The sequence below is a fragment of the Cryptotermes secundus genome, unplaced genomic scaffold, assembly GCF_002891405.2.
Source record: "Cryptotermes secundus unplaced genomic scaffold, Csec_1.0 scaffold744, whole genome shotgun sequence".
NCBI classification, from domain to species: domain Eukaryota; kingdom Metazoa; phylum Arthropoda; class Insecta; order Blattodea; family Kalotermitidae; genus Cryptotermes; species Cryptotermes secundus.
In genome coordinates, this window is record NW_019718624.1 from 178,662 (window position 1) to 200,260 (window position 21,599).

A 21,599-nucleotide genomic window follows, 5' to 3' on the forward strand; every position below is an offset into this window, starting at 1 on the left:
CAGGTCCACAATCTCTTCCAAAACAGTTCCTGCACTTAATGCGATCTNTTCGTTGCAAACTCATCAATTTTGTCTTTCAGATATTACCACTTTCTTATTCTCTCTAATAGTTTCACAAACTCTAATAATATCCACTTCAGTGTCTAAGTTTTACAAATTTGTGAACCTATTTGAGATTTCAACATGATACTGCTCTTTACCCTCTACCTTGTTTAATTTCTTGAGTTTGAACCTCTCCATATGAACCTGTGCTTTGTTTGTTTACTCACTGACAGTCTCTCCCTAACTTCTGCCACCACCAGGTAGTGTGATAAGTATCAAAATCTGCTGCCCTGAATGATCGGACACCAAGTATACTTGAATGCCATCTCCTGTCTATCAAAATATGGTCAATTTGGTTGTGCATCTTCCCAACAGGAGATGTCCAAGTAAATTTATAAATGTTATAATGTGGGAACATTGACAGATTTATGGATGTGGCAAAGNCTTGAAAACTCATCCATTTTGTATTTCAGATATTACGGCTTTCTATTCCTGAAATGCCTGCTGGTTTCACGTCTTATATTGTTCAGATTATCCCCATTTATTTTTTTTTGGATACTGTAACCACTGCAATGTGGCTTGTTTCCTTTGGTCTAATAATTTTGAGTATTCTTCATTGAACCAAGGCTTAGGCTTCTTCAACTCTCTCTTGCAGAATTTTTTATATTCTCTCTAATAGTTTCACAAACTCTATTAATATCCACTTCAGTGTCTAAGTTTTACAAAGTTGTGAACCTATTTGAGATTTCGACATGATACTGCTCTTTACCCTCTACCTTGTTTAATTTGTTGAGTTTGAACCTCTCCATATGAACCTGTGCTTTGTTTGTTTACTCACTGACAGTCTCTCCATAACTTTTGCCACCACCAGGTAGTGGTAAGTATCAAAATCTGCTGCCCTGAATGATCAGACACCAAGTATACTTGAATGCCATCTCCTGTCTGTCAAAATATGGTCAATTTGGTTTTGCATCTTCCCAACAAGAGATGTCCAAGTAAATTTATGAATGTTATAATGTGGGAACATTGACAGATTTATGGATGTGGCAAAGTTTACTGCTCTAACTCCATTATCATTAATAATTTCGTTCAAACTCTCATTCCTAGTTGTTGGTTTGAAAATATCTTCCCTACCCACTTTGGCATTGAAATCTCCTAACAAAATTTTCATGTGGTATTTAAGGAATTTATCAAATACATGTTCTAGTTCTTTGCAGATCCTGTCCTTTATGTCATCAATTTTGTCCTCTGTTGGAGCATGAACATTTAGAACGATGTAATCACACCAGCAACCTCTTTGTATTATGTATGGCATCGTATCACTAATAAGTTCTACCCTTACCTAATTCATGTTGCTCATTCTCTTTTCAATAGAAAAATGTATATTCGCCTGCTAGTTCGGTGCCACCTCTGTCCCATCTGACCTCCTGGACTCCCACTAACTTATATTTTGAGATTTCTTTGGCCACTGGCCTAAGCGAACCTGCCCTCTACATACTTCTAACATTGCAAGTACAANTCACTGACAGTCTCTCCATAACTTTTGCCACCACCAGGTAGTGGTAAGTATCAAAATCTGCTGCCCTGAATGATCAGACACCAAGTATACTTGAATGCCATCTCCTGTCTGTCAAAATATGGTCAATTTGGTTTTGCATCTTCCCAACAAGAGATGTCCAAGTAAATTTATGAATGTTATAATGTGGGAACATTGACAGATTTATGGATGTGGCAAAGTTTACTGCTCTAACTCCATTATCATTAATAATTTCGTGCAAACTCTCATTCCTAGTTGTTGGTTTGAAAATATCTTCCCTACCCACTTTGGCATTGAAATCTCCTAACAAAATTTTCATGTGGTATTTAAGGAATTTATCAAATACATGTTCTAGTTCTTTGCAGATCCTGTCCTTTATGTCATCAATTTTGTCCTCTGTTGGAGCATGAACATTTAGAACAATGTTATCACACCAGCGACCTCTTAGTATTATGTATGGCATCGTATCACTAATAAGTTCTACCCTCTTAACTGCTCATTCTCTTTTCAATAGAAAAATGTATATTTGCCTGCTAGTTCGGTGCCACCTCTGTCCCATCCGACCTCCTGGACTACCACTAACTTATATTTTGAGATTTCTTTGGCCAGTGCCCTAAGCGAACCTGCCCTCTACATACTTCTAACATTGCAAGTACAAAATTTCATATCCATTTTCTTTCTTTTAGGTCGTTTATCCAAAGAATCCGTCCAGGTCCGAGGCTTCTTGTGATCTCTCGTAACAAGCTTATTTTTTTATGGTGATGTATCCCCACGCCCAACCCCCGAGCTGGAGGACCACTGCATTGTCAGCTGTCCACGACTGCTTGTTAAATATATATTCGCAGACACCCTCTGTATCTGGAGGCCGTCTCCANGTTGGTTTGAAAATATCTTCCCTACCCACTTTGGCATTGAAATCTCCTAACAAAATTTTCATGTGGTATTTAAGGAATTTATCAAATACATGTTCTAGTTCTTTGCAGATCCTGTCCTTTATGTCATCAATTTTGTCCTCTGTTGGAGCATGAACATTTAGAACAATGTTATCACACCAGCGACCTCTTAGTATTATGTATGGCATCGTATCACTAATAAGTTCTACCCTCTTAACTGCTCATTCTCTTTTCAATAGAAAAATGTATATTTGCCTGCTAGTTCGGTGCCACCTCTGTCCCATCCGACCTCCTGGACTACCACTAACTTATATTTTGAGATTTCTTTGGCCAGTGCCCTAAGCGAACCTGCCCTCTACATACTTCTAACATTGCAAGTACAAAATTTCATATCCATTTTCTTTCTTTTAGGTCGTTTATCCAAAGAATCCGTCCAGGTCCGAGGCTTCTTATGATCTCTCGTAACAAGCTTATTTTTTTATGGTGATGTATCCCCACGCCCAACCCCCGAGCTGGAGGACCACTGCATTGTCAGCTGTCCACGACTGCTTGTTAAATATATATTCGCAGACACCCTCTGTATCTGGAGGCCGTCTCCATCCACGACCTGAGGACACGCCATTCCATGGTGACAAGGGATGCACCTCACATGTGATTACTCATAAAATTGCACGAATGTCTAGAATCTTGAGAGGCTGGAATGTTTTCAGATATTATAATTTTATTTTCACAAAAACCAGGAAGGTCGAAAATGCTTTTGTCTGTTAATTCTTTGAATGTGTTCTGCACAACGACAGTGTTTCAAATTGAGTACAATATCGAAAGTGTCAACCTTTTAAACNGTATATTTGCCTGCTAGTTCGGTGCCACCTCTGTCCCATCCGACCTCCTGGACTACCACTAACTTATATTTTGAGATTTCTTTGGCCAGTGCCCTAAGCGAACCTGCCCTCTACATACTTCTAACATTGCAAGTACAAAATTTCATATCCATTTTCTTTCTTTTAGGTCGTTTATCCAAAGAATCCGTCCAGGTCCGAGGCTTCTTGTGATCTCTCGTAACAAGCTTATTTTTTTATGGTGATGTATCCCCACGCCCAACCCCCGAGCTGGAGGACCACTGCATTGTCAGCTGTCCACGACTGCTTGTTAAATATATATTCGCAGACACCCTCTGTATCTGGAGGCCGTCTCCATCCACGACCTGAGGACACGCCATTCCATGGTGACAAGGGATGCACCTCACATGTGATTACTCATAAAATTGCACGAATGTCTAGAATCTTGAGAGGCTGGAATGTTTTCAGATATTATAATTTTATTTTCACAAAAACCAGGAAGGTCGAAAATGCTTTTGTCTGTTAATTCTTTGAATGTGTTCTGCACAACGACAGTGTTTCAAATTGAGTACAATATCGAAAGTGTCAACCTTTTAAACATTTCTCGAAATTCACAAAGTCCATTGCCCTGTACTCATTTAATTAAGCTTCACGCCGTGAAGAAATGTTGAGGAGTGTACTTATAGATTCCTGTAATCTTAACTTCGGCCCTAGACAGAGGTGAGTGTTCAGCTTCAAGTCTTTGCCGCTTTAACCCCCGGGGAAAGGGTCTTCCATACTCAACGGATAGGAGAGTGGATGGGGGGTCAGAGGAGAAAAATTTTTTTCCTCTGCCAGGAATCGAACCCCAATTCCCTGGCCGTTTACCCTATAGCAAGTCGCTATATTTTATCTTCTTAGTTAATTGTTTATTTAATTGGAATATTAATTTCTTTTGGACAAATTTCCTTTGTATTTATTTTATATCCTAGGTGTGGTTCTCAAATGTATTGCATTCTAGTCCTACTTAGAAGAGCAGTCTTATAGACCATAAATGTGTAAGTTTTATTAGAGGGAACTTCCGGTGTAGGACGTGATTTGTATGAACTATTTATTTAAACGTGTGAATGTGGCGGGCATACTTTTCTTTAACTGATGAAAGTTTTTTCTCTCTCCACGAATGTTTTCACTCGCTGACTACGAGTATTCTAAATTCTCGCCGATAAAGTAGAAAATGTTATATCTGAAATTCTTTCAAAATTTTGAGTAGGATAGATATTTTCCTACGTGCAGTCACCAAACAGATGTCAGATGTGATGGGGATGGAATTCTATTAACGTTAAGCTCTAGAAATATATGTCAGGTGTAAATAAGGGGTTGCTTTTTATGTGAACTGGAGGCTCGCTGGCCTTTGTTTTGAGTGTAGGTCCATGAGTAGCTTTTATGAAAGCCTTAGTTCAGTACTGTTGCACATAAAATTCGGACATATAATGTGATTTGGACTCAATAACAATTAAACATAGAATGTTTTCTTATAAAATCGACATCCGCTGCAACAGTTCGCAGTGCATACAGATTGTCCCGGAATAATGTTTGCACTCCCGGTCTTCAGCATCTGCAGTAAGAACGGCTTGGCTGCATTTCTGTATTACCACTTTTGCTTGTTATTAATTTCTTGAAAGTATATAATGGAAACGCAAAAGAAAGAAAATGTAACATCCTGCGATACCTGTATTTAGCATCTACACATATCACCACTGGCAAAACCACACCTTTCGAGCTAGTGCCTTTCTTAGAAGATTCTGCCAGATTTCATCCGGTTTTTATTTCATTGGATTTCTCAACAATATCTATTACAGAGCAAGGTCGTCAGCCTTGCCTCTAACACCCAATGTGGAGGACAAGGCTTCTGTATTTATTTCCCTCAGTGATAGGGTGACCCAGTTATACCCCCAGGCACCGAGTTCCCTTTTCGTCGCCTTCTGCAAGTCGCAGGGCTACGGTGGAGGTATCCTATTACCACCTCTACACATAAGCCCAAGAAATGATTTTAGTTAAGGGCACAGAGAGAATATATGCCTATATTTTGTCTGTGAAATGTGGGCATATTATAATTTGTACGGCGTATAAGTGTTTAAAATTGACTGCTGGAGATATGTCCAGTAACAACAACAACAATAGTATAGTGGTAATGATCTAGGCATACTCCGGAGGTGCTGTATGCGACTCTCGGTCTGGACACTGGCTAGCCTGTCTCAGATTTCTGGTCGCTTCCCGCAGTCCTCCAGGTACATAGGAAGACTGAAGCACGCCTCCTTCATTCCCGAATCCTTTCCATTTCATTATCCGTGACCCATCCTACGTAGCCTAGATGCTGACAGCGTCGTAATACACCGCAAAACAACAACAATACAATAAATCAATCCCTCTTTACTCCTTTATTATCTTCCGTCCTTGTATTTTCTTTCCTAACGTTATTTATCTCCCCCTTTCTCACCCTCTCTCCTTCAAGAGTACCCTCTCTCCCGTTCTTGAATTTCTCTACCCCGTTATGTCCTCTCTTTTCTCACGTGTACCTATTCCATTTTTTCATCCTACTGCCATTCCTCTTCCCTAATCCTAGCAATGGCAAGGGATAACGTGGGATTCTCCCAGTTTCCTGAAAAGGACGCTTTCAGGTTGCCCCAAGCGCGAAAGTAACTGGAACTGCCTATTATTTACGTGCAGATATCTCTCCCACAGCACTCTTTTTATTCTGGCTCGCAGGTTATTATGGTACTCTAATATTACAATCAAAACTCCGTGGTTTTAGTCCGCAAGCAAACTATACCTACCGAGAGACCGCCGCTTGTCGGAGAAGTCACGAGGCTGATTGAACCCCGTTCCAGACCCACTACTTCTTAGAAAATCTAGTAGCGCCGGGAAACGAACCCGGACCTCCGGATCTGTAGCCAGGAACTCTGACCACTAGATCACAGAAACGGTCGGTACTCTTAATATTACAGCCAACTAATGTAACACCCCCTGAAAATTCTGACCATTTATTACATAAGTTTTCGTACTCCCCATGCTTCTTCCATATTCGTTTCCAGACCTACATAATATCGAATGATACGTCGAAGAAGATGTTTAACGCCATCTACCAAGAATAGCACGCATAAATAATGAATAGTAAACCGTCTCCATATATTGTATGTTAAGCTTCACATATACACATCAAATACTGACAAAATTTACAGAATAGACACGATACATTGAAACAAAAGACTACTCGCTCATTCGTGATCTGGTACGTAACTTACGTTTATGCAACGAATTATCGAGCCTCAAGGTAGAGGATTCCTTGCTATGAAAACCCCCAAATTCGAAATGACAATGATAAATATTACGCTAACAATTTATTTTTAGTTGTTTACCGTCCACCATGCAACAGTATCGAGATTAGAATTCAAGCCTTTCAATATTAGTCACTGCAATACATGTTTAGGCCTACTCGGCCAGACACGCAATGGGAAGTAATTTCCAACAGCCTTGAGGACTTAGGCTTCTACGTCATCAACGTGAGGTAAATGAAGGCCACTCGGACAGAACCAAACGGATAGGCCCACGTAGAAACCTTTCCTCTATTTTTTGTTGCCTTAACAAGATATGTAAAATCCCAAGAGGTATTCAAGCTGAAGAGCCTTAACCATATTGTTATGAATGCAGAGTTTTGCAGAGCTAGACTGGCCTTTTTTTTTTATTGCTAGTGGGGTGAGACTTAAGTCCCTTGTACTGCGGCCACTTCCGGCCTATTGTACCAGCCCCAGATGATAGGTGAGGGTGATTGTTGAGCAATTGGTGGAATGAAGATTGGTAGGGGAAACCGAAGTACTCGGAGAATACCTGCCCCAGCGCCACTTTGTCCACCACAAATCCCACTTGACCAGACCCGGGATTGAACCCGGACCGCCGCGTTGGGAAGCCGGGGACTAACCGCTTGAGCTATGGCGCGGCTTCAGACTGGCCTTACGCGGTGTCACAACTGCCAATTTACAATCAAATAAAACGAACACAGATAAAACTTTGACAGAATGTAATAAACAACAAATCAATATAAAATTCATCATAGAAAAAGAAATAAATAACTCAATTAATTTCCTCGATCTTACAATACACCGAAAGAAAACAGAGTTAATTCGCAATGTACAGAAACACACACAGACATAGTATCTACCGACCCATGCCACCCACATGAACATAAAACATCAAGGATTAATTGCCTATTATATCGATTACATACATGTCTAATAATAGAAGAAGAAAGAGATGAAGAAGTATATGCCATAAAAACATATTGCACAACAGTATATACAACCTTAGCCGAATCAGGAAACATCCTGCCACACATGCACAAAGCGAAAACACTGATCCACAACACCGAAAGACAAAACGGACCGTCTTCACATACATTGGAAAATAAAGAAAGAGGATTACAAAACTCTTTGATCAAACATAGCATTCAGAACACGGAACACAATACAAAACATAATAAAACCATGCTCACAACGAGATAAATAAGAAAAATATTGCATATACCAAATGAAATGCTTGCATTTCCCATTAAGATACATAGGACAAACAAATAGAGCATTCCACATTAGATATAAGGAACATATACAGGCAATTAGAAGTAATAATGACAACTCCGGATATTCAAGTCATATATCGAACACAGAAAATATGGCACTATAGCAGACACAATGGATGTTACAAAAATAGAGAAAAATAATATATTTGAAAGCATTAGAAATATTCCATATATAAATATATACGATATATATATAATTAGTAAAGACAGATTACACATGAACGACACATGCAAAGATACTTTGACCAGACATTTGAAACATCCCACCAGATACTAGCGCACACGCCTCAATCCCCTATATATTCAGAACCAGTTCCACAACACACTCTTAACATCACACTGCACACTATAGGGGCAATATGCATACCAAAAAATCAATGTGCGTTTAATCAAAAAGATATCCCACGGAAAGAAAATACTGACACATGACATAGACAGTAGATGTGACATAAGAAAAGGAACGACACTGAATCCGTTTAGAAACATTGTAAATATGAAAACACTGAAATCAGTAGCGTGGAAGGCACAACAGTTACCCCGAATTGCATCGCATCTGTTGATGGCCGAGTAGACCGAAACATGTATTGCAGTGACTAATTCTGAAAGGCTTGAATTCTAAATCTCGATATTGTTGCATGACGGACGATAAACAACTAAAAATAGATTCTAACACCAACTTCAACAGGATGTATATATACGAGTATATAAGGATTCATTTGTGCAGGCTTGCCGGTAGCGCTTCTGTTTCATTACCAAGAGAGTTATGTGTATGAGTGACTCATTCTGTTGCTTCTGACATGTCTGTGATCACCAGTTCTACTGCATAAAACCAGTCGAGTACGTGCAGTGTTCCAGGGCAGTTGCGTCCTCTTCCACTGAACCGCAAGTCTTCATGAAAGTTGAGGTGAAGGCATCGCGGAGGTAATATTTCAGAAGCCACCAGATTTCTTAACTCTCTCCGAAATTTAACGTGTCTGTAAGGTGAGTGACACCTATTATTTTCCTGTGGCGTTATATAATTACACTGGACAGAAGAAATGTCACAGAATTGTGGGCGACACTCGTCCCATATAACTAGGAAGTCAAGGGCTTGAATCTTGGAATGGAGAATGCTCTCCTATTATTTTTTATTATTATTCTTAGTGGGTTGGGATTGAGTTCACTTGGTACTGCGCCCACTGTTTGGCCTATTGTACCAGGCCCAGATGATAGGTGAGGGTGATTGTGGAGCAACTGGTGGAATGATGATTGGCAAGAGAAACCGAAGTACTCGGAGAAAACCTGCTCCACTTTCACTTTGTCCACCACAAATCCCACGTGACCTGAACCGGGCTGGAACCCGGGCCGCCGCGGTGGGAAACCGGCGACTAACTGCCTGAACTATGGCACGGCCTTGAATACTCTCGTAACAAGTACCTGATCGTACCTGATGGCTATCCTCCGTCCTTGGGACAGATGCTAGAACAGTGTCATAAACAGTGCAAAGCCGTGCCTTTTCAACCCCCTTTCCTGTATGATCATCCTTCCATCTTATTCGAGGTCTTCCATTTTTGTAGTTGAAACAGCGCCATTAAATGAGCCAATAATATAACAGAAGAACACACCGATGAAGGGCATACTTCATCATTCCGTCTTTATTCTTTGTTTGTCTCATATTCGTCTTTTCGATCTGCTTTTTGTCCCTGTCTCTGATTTTATTTTTTGTCTTTCTTTTATCTGTGTATTATTTGTGAGTACTTTGAAAGACCAGCACTTGTCGAGTAATGAAGTCTATGAATGTTACTGTATAATTAATAGATGGTATTACAGCTGTTTTCTGATTTACCCGGTACAAGTTCGCCGACGTTCCCTTACAAAATGTTGGTGAACATCTACCGGACTACATGGCGTTAAATCCCAAAAGATTAGTATCTTCATAGTCACCGGTTCCCCGTCATGAAAACCTCAGATCTATCATGTTTTACGCTACTAAAATCCTCTGTTAATTCTAAAGTTATTAGAGTCTGAGATGAGACGATGGTTATATATGGTGGACTAGCAAGAACTATGAAGGAAATTGCTGTTTCGGCATTCGCCTGGAATGTCCAGGGAAAAACACGTCAAACAACAGAGTAGACGGTGCATTGTTCTATATTCGAACTACATATCTCCAGGATACATTTTAGACGCGTTGGTGACATTTCTGCCCGATGTAAACGTTTCATGCATACAACTGATAAGAGTTTGTTTATTAAGAATCTTCTCATGGCAGAATACCAAATCATATACTGTGTATTTAATTCACATGTGCTCACCGACATGAACCGGAACAGACGTACATTTACCGTCGGGTATTACACAACTTATCATCCTGCTTCTGCTCATGAAGCTCTCTTACAACGGGGAATAACTGTTTTGAGGAAATCCTCCTCCTGCTGTATCAAACAGAAATTATCGACCATTGCGTCATGTGCTGCAACTTACTTTTCGCCAACCTAACCTCGTTACGTAATGGTTCACATTTAATTTACGCTTCATGTTCACATGGACCCGGCCTGAAAATCGGTCCGAGACAGGCTGTGTTGTCTTGTTTGTAGAATATAATTTCTGACATGAAGAGAAGAACGTAGACGGAGAGTGGCTGAGAACAGCGTGCTAAGGCGAACATTTGGATCTTAGGAGGTAAGAACAGAAAGCCAGGGAAGAGTGCATTGCGAGGACCTTCATAATTTGTACCCTGCATCTTATTATTAAAATACACGTCACTAATGCAAGAATATAAAATATATCAAGAATATGTCACGCACTAAAAATGTATTTTAATACTTCATGATGTTGAAATCATTAAAATGTCAATAGGACACTAAAAGTATATTTTATACATTAAAAGTTATTATCAAAATTTCTTAAATATATCTAGTTTTACATGTTTCTAGTTTTACTACATGTTTTGGCCTCACATGGTCCATCATCAGGTGATTTTTTCTTTTTGGGGAAACCACTGCACTGTTCACTTGTCCACAGCGCTCCCATGCACGTCAATATTTAGTTCGATCTCATGAGTAGTCGTTGCACTCTTTTGCGGCTATTTGTAGTTTTTGTGTGTCGTAATTTCTTGTGTATTTGTCACTATTGCGGTCTTTCTGTATACTCTGAGTATTGGGCTGCCGGCGCGTGAGGATGACAACCTTACCGACATCTGCAAGCCCAGTTTCTGGAGAACATGCGGGTGCCTCGACGTCTCACAACCCTATGGTCCTTCACAGCCTGTTACAGGGATAGCTTTACCTTATTTCTTTGCCTTTAAATATTTTCCGCACATCTGTTATTCTTAATAGTGCTGCATGAAGAGAGTGGGATCTGTCGATGCGGTCTGAGGTTCACGTGAAGGGGCCGCCACCCGGCCTTTTCATCTCCAATTCTGATTACGTCACTGCGCTTCAGAAAATCGTCTATAATTCACAGAAACAATACTCCCATTATTTTGGTCAGCGAATTCTGGCTTGTAACACGTCGTTCTCTTCAGTATAAGAAGAGTCATTGCTTCTTACAAAGATAAATTTACATCCCATACACGTATGGGATGTTTGTTTCGTTTCTGATAAATTCTTTGTTGTCAAAATTATATAGCAATCACACATCTACTCGTAAGACTATTCTCCACTTTAATTTATCTCTGCCTACTTTTAACTTGAAGAAAACTTGAAAAGCCTCTTCACACCCATAGGTACTTGTGAAGGGGGGATATTTTAAAAACTATGTCTGCAACACTGAATATGCCACAATTCTGCGAAATCGAATTTGAATTACTGAAAGAATAGACAACATCGACTTTACAAATGTATTATTTATCATTCCGGAAAATTTACCGTGTGCAATTCTTGATATATGAACTTACAATGTCTGACCAATGGCAACAGTTTCTTTCATATACTACATCCGGAAAGTATCTTTGAAAATCTGTTCTCAGACTTATCAACAATTTTTAAATTTCTGAGCCTAAACTGCCATTGCAAAATGAAGGAATTACATTCTGCATCTCGAGTGGCAAGAACAGAAACACGATTGTCTTCTTTATATTGAGCTGTGAAGTGTGTAAATCCGGTTGCATATGTAATGACTTAAATTCTTCGTATAAATCGATGATACATGCATGTTGTCTTCGCAGGGAGATACTCAATTAATTTTACAATACAAAAAATATGTGCTAAATATGCCATTTGATCTAGTTTCTCATCTTTACTTAATAAAACCTGGAATTCCACTTTGCTTTGGCGGAGAAGGTTTTAAGTAATTTAAACAGACATGAAGAAACCCGTTTTTGTCATTTCACAGAAAAGGTTCGGTAAGGGCCACGCATATACCGCTGTACTGGAACGAGAGTTTTATCCAGTCGGTGACTCTCTGAAGGACATCAGTTACATCATACTTAATTTTATTGCACACGATGCCAATATTATCGCAGCGTGTATACAAACGGCCTAAGATCGACTTATGTGGTTATATGTATGTGCCTCTGTTCAGAGATGACTTGGGAGAAATCATTTGTATGAAATGTGGCATGGAGGTTTGTCCAGTATAAATCACCTCGAAGTCACGGATCTTAAATTCTTATTTTCAACAGTATAAAGACTGCAGAGTAAAGCGCGGCCGGCGCGTAAGGCTGACAACCTTACCGCCATCTTTGAGCCGATTGTCTAGATAGTGTGGGGCCCCATAACGTCTCAAAACCCTATGAGCCTTTACGGCATGGTACAGGGATAGCTTTACTTTACTTTTATAAAGACTGCGCCTTTCTAACCCAGGATGAATACAAATTAGCGCTTCTCTGTGTAGGATACAGGATGCGTTTACAAGAACCCGCAACACGAAGTAAACATCCGCTGTATAGTCTACAGTATTTCTTGGCTACTTCATTGCCAAGGCAAGAGTGAAGGCTAATGTGATTTTTAGCAGTGGAGGACATCGCCTTTACACGCTTTATTTCTCGTTGTGACGACGGTGTTTCCGCGAATGAGACGCTACTTGACAACTAAGGGCGACAAGTTCAGGAGGGGAAATGGCACTGGGTTATTCCGGTATGGATAATAGGAACAGAGGAAAATCCTCATTCATTTTTTTCACGCAGAGAACAGATACCGCATATCAGGAACTGGATATCTTTAGGTCTGCTGACATACCCCACGGGATGGGTCACCTCGCTTCACGGTTTCGTTACAGTACTACGCAAGCCCGGAGAAATTAAGACAATTAACGTAACGTCTCGTGAAGCTTTGTCAACATTCCAACCCTCATCACTTCTATTTTTAACATTTCCTTATTCTACATGACGTTCTTGTGACCGCGCGCTGATTATCGAGGAAGGAAACACAAATATCATCTAGTAATCATTTTTCCCTTCCGGCCACAGTAACCGAGCGGTCTAAAGCATGCATTGTCTTCGCTCGCTCGGAAGCCGGGATCGTGGGTTCGAATTCTACTCAAGGCATGTATGTTTGGTGTTTGTGTGTGTACGTACGTCTTTCTGTGTTTATGGACAGATAGGGGTCTTGCGACTAGCTGATCACCCGCCCAAGGAGTCGTACTCAATATCTAAGATCTAGTAAACCGAAGTGAAACGGAGAGTTTCATGGAGGTAGGCCAAGGCCCAAACTGGGGCTATAGCGCCAAAGGAAAAAAAAAAAATTCTTACTGTCAGCGCCCAACACAGGATCTAATGAATGATGGCTATATGTGTGTGTGTATTGGCTTGTCACGGCAGCCGAGCGGTCTAAAGCATGTACTGTCTTCGCTCGCTTGGAAGCCGGGATCGTGGGTTCGAATCCCACATAAGGCATGAATGTTTGGTGTGTGTATGCGTTTATTCTGTGTTTGTGTTGTCCTGTATTTAGGTAGAGGCCTTGCGACGAGCTGATCACCCGTCCAAGGAGTCCTACAGTCTGTAAAAATGATCATGAAACTGAGAATCAGCCCTATACTCCAAAATGGGAGAAAGAGGGGAGAAAAATATGTGTATTGGTGCGATGAAACTTCAAAATCTGTTATATGCAATTTCTCCGTCTAATAGCAATTATTTGAAAGGACGACTGCTCCATTAAGTTAGTACCCAATGAGGACCTTCATAATCTGTACTCCTTTTTTTTTTCTTGGCACTACAGCGCCAGTGGGCCTAGGCCTACCGCCATGAACTTCTCCTTTCACTTCGGTTTTCTAGATCTTACACATTCGGTAGGACTCCTTGGGCGGGTGAGCAGCTCGTCGCAAGGCCTCTATCTGTACACAAACACAGACAAACACACACACACAAACTAAACATCCATGCCCTGAGTGGGATTCGAACCCACGTTCCCGGTTTCCAAGCGAGCGAAGACACTACATGCCTTAGGCCGCTCGGCTACCGTGACCGGCAATCTGTACTCTTTAGTTAACATTATTAGAGTACTTAAGTTAAGAAGGATGAGCTGGGTGGGATATACGTGTAATAACACGAAAGAGGTATAAAAAGGTAATTCTATCCCTATAACAGGCCGTGGAGACCCATAAGCCTGTGAGACGTCGAGGCTCCCACATTCTCTACAGAATCGGCTCACAGATGGCGGTGAGGTTGTCAGCCTTAGGAGCCGGCCGCCCTTTACCTCCGAGAAAATTCCTGATACTCATTTCTGTTAGAGGCCGAGTTGACCTCAGAGCCATAGTGTGGCTGGAGGGATTAGGTCGATTGAAAATCCAGTGACCTGATCGGGAATCTAACCCACGATTTTCTGTCTTGTAGTATACTGTCTCAACAACCTACGCTACCTCGTGCCCCAACACGAAAGAGGGCACGAGAAATGCCAATCCAAACACCTCAGCGAAAGAGAGACCCTTTTGGAGACAAAAGTGTAGATGGGAGGACAGTGTTGAAATGGGACGTATAGAAACAGAATGTCACCGTGTGAACCAGACTGAACTGGCTCATGAGGGAATCAAATAAAGGGCTTCTATGAACAGATAGTGAACTTTCGTTCCATTATAATTTGTATAATTCATTAACCAGCTGAGTAACTATCAAATTTTCAAGAAAACTTTCCAAGTTTGTACCAGACTGAAGTTCTTCGCCGCATCGCCACTGTTGGCAGCGTTCCTAATTTATGAACTTTTCTTCAACTTTGATGCATTTCTTTAGCCCCAACAAGCGAGGTCTATTACGTCGGTGTCTCTCGGCTCTGCACCATGTGTCCCAAGGGCCATTCTGTCAAAAAGCATAATCTGACCACAGAAAAATAAAATCTCGCCTTCCTTAAGGAGTGTATTTTTACAGTTACGCGCATTTTAGTATTATATTAATCATTAATGGAAGGTCTTATTCGCTAAATGCACGTTCTATCCAACCAGTCCAACCAAACACGTCCCACAGTTTGAGAAACACTGCATTATCCGATTGCTACTGGATAAGCAAAGTGAGTTTTTATATCAGTGTTTACCATGGGCAACGGATGAGACTGTGCCGTGAAGAAGTGATGGACAGATTCAAAAACCGAATTTTGATAGGGGTCATTTTCCTGATGTAGGATCCACATTAAAATAAGACGCAAAGTACCATCTAAGTATATCATAGTGGAGAGAAAAAGTTCTCACTATACTAGTACATCCGATTCTACAGTCCAATCAATCTTCATCTCAGTTCTGATCTTTACTGACCGGGAGTCGGGTTAGCTAAATCGGTATACTAGTGACTGGCTACGGGCTGGATGACCGAGGGGTCGGATGTCGAGTCTCAGTAGCGTCAAGATTTTTCTTTCCTCCACGTCGTTCAGACTAGTTCTGGGGCCCACCGAGCCTCCCAACCAATGAGTAGCAAGGGTTATTTCCCCGCGGGTAAAGCGACCGTGGCGTGAAGGTAACCACTCACCTTCAACTAGTGGCGAGGTCAAGAGAATATGGATCTATACACCCACTCCCCCATACGTCTTCATGGCGTAGTGCTTAATTAGTTAAGCACAGGAACAACTTTATCTTTTACTAACTTAAACTTCGAGAAGGATAACAGTTACTAAATTGAACAGTAGAAGAATTGAATGAAGGACCAATCCATCCCAGACGCTGAAAAAGACAGCAGAGAAAGTGATGATATATTTATGTGGGGCTGCCCTCTCCGTGGCATAGTTATAGTTACTTTCTATGTTGCAATGAGGGTCTGAGGGGTATTGGCGAGAAACATAATAATCGACCAAGATTCGAACATGCGGTGTCTGACTCATGGATCAAATCACCGTGTGTTAATGGAAGTCGTGGTACGACCGTCGTCATCATGATATCGGGTAAAGTGTGTCGAAATGGACCACGACTCACTGCTACCGACTCAATGAGCAGGTTGGTGGAGGGACTAATTATATACTACCGGTAATTATGACACGTTCTTCAGCCTCCAGGCATAGGCCGGAAAAGGGAGAATCCTTCAAATCGACCATGGCCACCTCCTTCCAAATCATTAGCTAGTCACCGTTTGTGGACATCTTCCATCTCATTCTATGCTATAGTTTCTGCAACTGAAACATTGCCGTTAAATCACCTAGGAATCAATCAATCAATCAATCAATCATTCGATCGATGAACTCTTCCACTTCTATCGTACGCAACATAAGATTTCGGATTTGATTCTACATAGTTTCTGAACTTGATACAGCATGCTTAAATAAACTACATGCTTTCCAATGGATTTCATAGTCTTCGATTTCGTATGAGAATTGAACCTAGGTTCACAGACTGGTTCATTAAGTGAGAAGAACTGCACTGAGTCCAAAATGAAAGATGACTCAAGTAGAAAATGCAATTCATGAGGATACAGTGCCTCTTCCTTTACTTCGCGGCTACTGGCTAAATTAACTAGGCCTACAGAAAGGAATATCCTCTATCATCAAAGAATTTCCTTTTATGCAATCTGATGTTCAGCATTTTGGTCACAACAGTCCACTGTTGGATGTTATCCTGTGTCCACTTCGTATCTCTATATGATAGTTCTTTCATTTTAGTATTAGCCTTCCGCCTCTACACGGCATTCATCTCATGAATCTTTCCGAAAAGAATGTGTATGCGTGTCATGTTTATCACATGTGTGCTACATATTGTGACATGTCAGTGCATTTGCCAGGCAACAGCTAGACAAACATGCATGCAACAATAGGAGGAATGTTTATAGTTCGTTGCTAGGCAACAGTCAGCGAGCTAATGGACTGGCGAGATATCTATCACGTGACTTGTTTTATGTGCGATCTGCGCTACACAACAATAGAACTTTGTTTTCTGCGTTGTCCTTGCCACGGCTATATAAGACGAATCTGCTTGGAGCCCCAGATTGGGCTCGACACCAAGATCGACTGACTGACTGACTGACTGACCGTCAGTCGCAATGTGACTGACTCTGAGTCCAGGAGGATTCAGCAGTTGAGGGTACAGCGATGAGAATGAAGTATGTCCTTAGGTCCTTAGTGAATAGTGAATTGTGAACACTACAGTTGATTATGGGGATTAGTTCTTACTCTTCCTGAGCGCGCTAGTGTCACATTGTTCCTGCTCATGCGCCAGGTTAAAAAGATGGTTGGCGTTTGGAGTTTCGCATTAGAACAATGCAAAGAAACAGTGTTGTTCTTTACCGAAACAAAGAGTGTTGTGGTCACACAGAGGCGGTTCGTGCCATTTTCGAACGCGATAGGTGCCTTCATTCAAAACAATTCATAAACTTTATAACCAGTTTAATAATGATGGTTCGGTGTTGGAAAGGAAACGTCCCTAACCTTTACCTGTGCGTTCACCGGAGAACAGTGGCGCTGCAAAGAAACCCCAGTGAATCAACAGTACTAGGGATATGCAGACAGTCGGTTCTGCAACTATTGAAAAGTGACTTCAATTTGTATCCGTACAAAATGTTAGTGTTGCCTAAACTTACAGTTTAAAACAAACATCAAAGACGGATTTGCTGAATGGGCTCAGAATAATGAGGTACCGTTCAACAATGTTTGGTTTTCTGATGAGGCACACTTCAGCTTGGATGGCGTGGTTAATAAACAGAATGTGCAGTTTTGGACGTCAGAGAATCGACGCGTGATACATGAGAAGGTGCATAATGCACCGAGAATTACAGTGTGGGTCGCCAACACAAGTCATGTCCTGCTAGGGCCAGTTTTCTTTGAAGAGACAATGAACAGTGAGCACTATATAAGCATGTTACATGATACTTTTGTGCTTCACCTTCTTGCTACAGGTTTGCCGTTACAAACTCAGTGGTTCATGCAGGATGGAGCCAGGCCACACACAATGAATGCTGTTTTAAACTTTCTACATGACAGTTTTGACTCGCATGTCATCTGAAACTAGTTTCCTGATCGTTTCACATGCTGACAGAACTGGACCCCGAATACCCCTGATTTAAACCCTTGTGACTGTTTTCTTTTGGGATTCCTTAAGAAAAAGATTTTTCTGAAAAAGCCACAAACAGTAATGGAATTGAGAGCACAAAATATCAAGCCTACAGCGAGATAACTGAAGATATGTGCCATCAAGTAATCAGCATCACAGTTCATGTTGAAGAAGTTGGCAGATGTAATGGTGGTCATATTGAATGCTTGATTCACACAGGAAAAATCTCCATGCAATGGTCTTTCTGTATGTTAATTTCTGATATTGTAACTGAAATAAAAATTTTATTGATAGATCAATTACTGGATCATTTTGTGCACCATATTGTATAATTTCAGAGCCATAAATTGTTACTTCATATCACAATTTTATGTGTCCACTGTTTTAGTGGTTGTAGGAAATTATGAAGTATGAGATAATGATGGCATCCAATGGCATAATGTTCATATTACAGCTTATGAGAACTGGTTGACTGATCAGACATTGAAATAAGGGGCAAGTAGAAATCGTGGTCATCTCACAATCCTGTTTTATTTTTTTACCTTGGGAAGGGAGAACAGGCCAAAAACGGGTGTATGTATATGTACATGGGTTGTGTGCCATGGTTCTACAATCCAAATATTTGGAATGACAAGAGCAAAAGTGATTCTTTTTGACAAAATATACCTGTAAAATGATTACTTAATGAGAGGCAGCAGAGTATCAGTACTGTCAATGGTTTGAAAATATGTACAGGTAAAGTGTAGTTTCGATTAAAGGATTCTTCATGCTCCCAAAATGAAATCCTAGACATGCTATTACTGAAGAACCATAAACTGCCAGTTATATCAATGTTTTTGCACAAACTACTGTAAAGATATCCAACTTAAGAATGAACACACAAATTGTGTGATTCCATTTGATTGAAATGATTCACCTAGTTTCTTGGCTGTTGCACTTTCAAATCTAACATCGTAATAGATAAAGCTGTTGCTTGAATTGGAGGTTGTTTATTTCAAATCCTGATCAGAACTGTTTATCCTAATTAAAGTTCTTAGTTTCTTACAGTATCTTGACACAAATTTGGAATGTACTCTAAGAGGACAATATTAAAACCAGAGAAACAGGTCTTGAGGATATGAACTGGTCCAATATGGGGGCCATTGAGGAGATTTTAGAATGATCTTGGAGTTCACAGTAGCATAGAATTTCTTGAGCTTGATCTCCACTACACAAAGAAGAACTTTATAAGAGAGTATGTTGCTCAGTTATTTCATTGGCTAGTAAGAAGAAGTATTTTGTGCTGTCTTTGTATGAATGGTTTTTGGTGAGCTGTTGCATTTTTTATATTGAGTAAAATTAACTAGAGTATGTTAACATTATTTTGACAGATGAATGAGCAGTATGGTGAAATTATCTATAAAACACTGCACTTCAGAGGCCATAATGCAGCACTTGACTCTTTGGCCCTATTGGAATACTTACAAAAAGTCTTTGAATTGGATGATACTACACACAGTCATCTCCTTGCAGTAGCAAGAGCAAGAAAGGTGAGGAGGCTTTATATTTCTGGTATTCATGATTTCAAGCTCATGGTTATATACAGAAGACTTCTATTTGCCATGTTTGAAATAAACAAGTATTGAGTTTGCAGTTTATTAAATGTCTTGTTTAAATCTTTAGAACTGTTTGATTGTTTATTTTGTGCTCCATGTTCCTTTTCACCCAAACTAGGAGACAAAATGGAGTTTGACTGTGCATATTCAGGCTTATAAATTGTCTAGAAGCTTGGATATTGCTTTATATTTTCCAGATTTTGTTACATATAATTTGATATTAGTTTGTCTTACTATTGTACTACTCAGTTCTAAAGCCATTGTGGCTTTTTGATCTGCCTATTTGGCATGAGGTGAAGGACTCCACATTTATTCCGAAATAGTGGAATGATGACCAGTCTAAGGGATCTACTATGCATGAAGAAGGAGAGAAGAGTACTTCTTACATTCACCAGAATTTTAATTTTGTCACTTGTGAGGAACCTCAAGACATGAATTTATCTCTGCTAGTACCCAAACTGCCAAATCCTCACTCAGATTTTGTCTTGAATGAAAATTCATTACATTGGTCAGTACTTTTAAATACAAAACAGCTGATCTCATCTCTGAATTTCATTGTTTTGTTGTACTAAAATTTGTAATAATAAAATAAGTTATATGTATCATGCATTCACATCCTGCTATTTATTTAGTGTTCTTTGGTAAAATTTATTGTTTCAGGCACCAAAAGTTCTTCTTAATGCTGAAGTAATTGAAGCCACAATTTTGAAACCCACTGATGCAAATGGTATGTGATAATGCTGGATTTAAGAGTCTCACAGAGGTGGTTATATCTTCTGGGATATAACTTTGAGACCCCATGGCATTATATCCCAGAAAATAGAACTCCTTGGTATGTGATAACATCACTGTAATACATGCATTAGTGAACACCTTTGGGGAATGTTATATTTTAGCGTCCTGTTACACTGATTCATGTCCATAGTTTATGCTGACCGTCTTACAGTGTATACACTTTTTCACCTTATACTTCACTTCCACACTACATGTTTCGGCACTAATGTGCCATCTTCAGGTGTCTTTATGCACGTTAAACTATTGTACTGCATGCCATAATGTCTCCATTCTAAAATGACTAAAATTTGTGTTCATCATATAGGACGATAAATTCTAAATAATAAAACTTTTCAGGATTCTTCCTATGTCACACTCAAACACGCGAATTATACCAATTCTCTTTTATGTGAGCATTCCTCCTACATATATTTGTGTATCGTGTTCTGTGTTGTGTTTTGCTCCTGTTACTGCATGCGTTGTACTCTTCCTTTGGGGAAGTATCTGTGATGCCAATAAATTTATTTCCATCTTTATGGTTTGCATCCCAATGTGTACTAGATAAATGAGTAAATGGGTCCGTCAACACAACGTAAATATCTTCAGATGAAAATGAAAATAGATAACTGTCATGTCTCTATGTTTATTATGTAAAGGTGATGCTGCATGATTCACCCTTCTCTAGGTCACCATCAAGCATTACAAGAATATCAATGGTCAGCTGACACATAAGGCTGACATCCTTACTGCCATCTGTGAGCTGACTGCCTAAAGAAAATGTGGGCGCCTCAACATCTCGCACCCCTGTGGGCCTTCATAGCCTGTTACAGGGATAGCTTGTATGTGTTTTTATACTGGACTTAGAATGTACGTCCTGTTTGTCTGACATACATTTGTAACACTTTAGTAGATATACACCACTCTGGATGTATATGT

The 21,599-nt window shown here is 40.2% G+C and overlaps 1 protein-coding gene across 4 annotated transcripts in view; it reads left to right on the forward strand.

Annotated features, from left to right (window-relative positions):
- Positions 1-8,686: 8,686 nt before the first annotated feature.
- Positions 8,687-21,599, forward strand: part of LOC111862443 (protein unc-13 homolog 4B) — a 42,499-nt gene continuing 29,586 nt past the window's right edge. The window contains exons 1-4 of one of the 4 annotated variants that reach the window (XM_033750744.1): positions 8,687-8,901; positions 10,497-10,581; positions 19,665-19,823; positions 20,550-20,616. In XM_033750744.1, the coding sequence (XP_033606635.1) occupies positions 19,665-19,823; positions 20,550-20,616 (226 nt within the window). In that variant the 5' untranslated portion in view covers positions 8,687-8,901; positions 10,497-10,581. Of the gene's footprint in view, positions 8,902-10,496; positions 10,582-17,431; positions 18,541-19,248; positions 19,529-19,664; positions 19,824-20,549; positions 20,617-21,599 lie in introns of those variants that run through there. The other 3 variants (XM_023847838.2, XM_023847847.2, XM_033750745.1) reach the window with 3 other exon arrangements.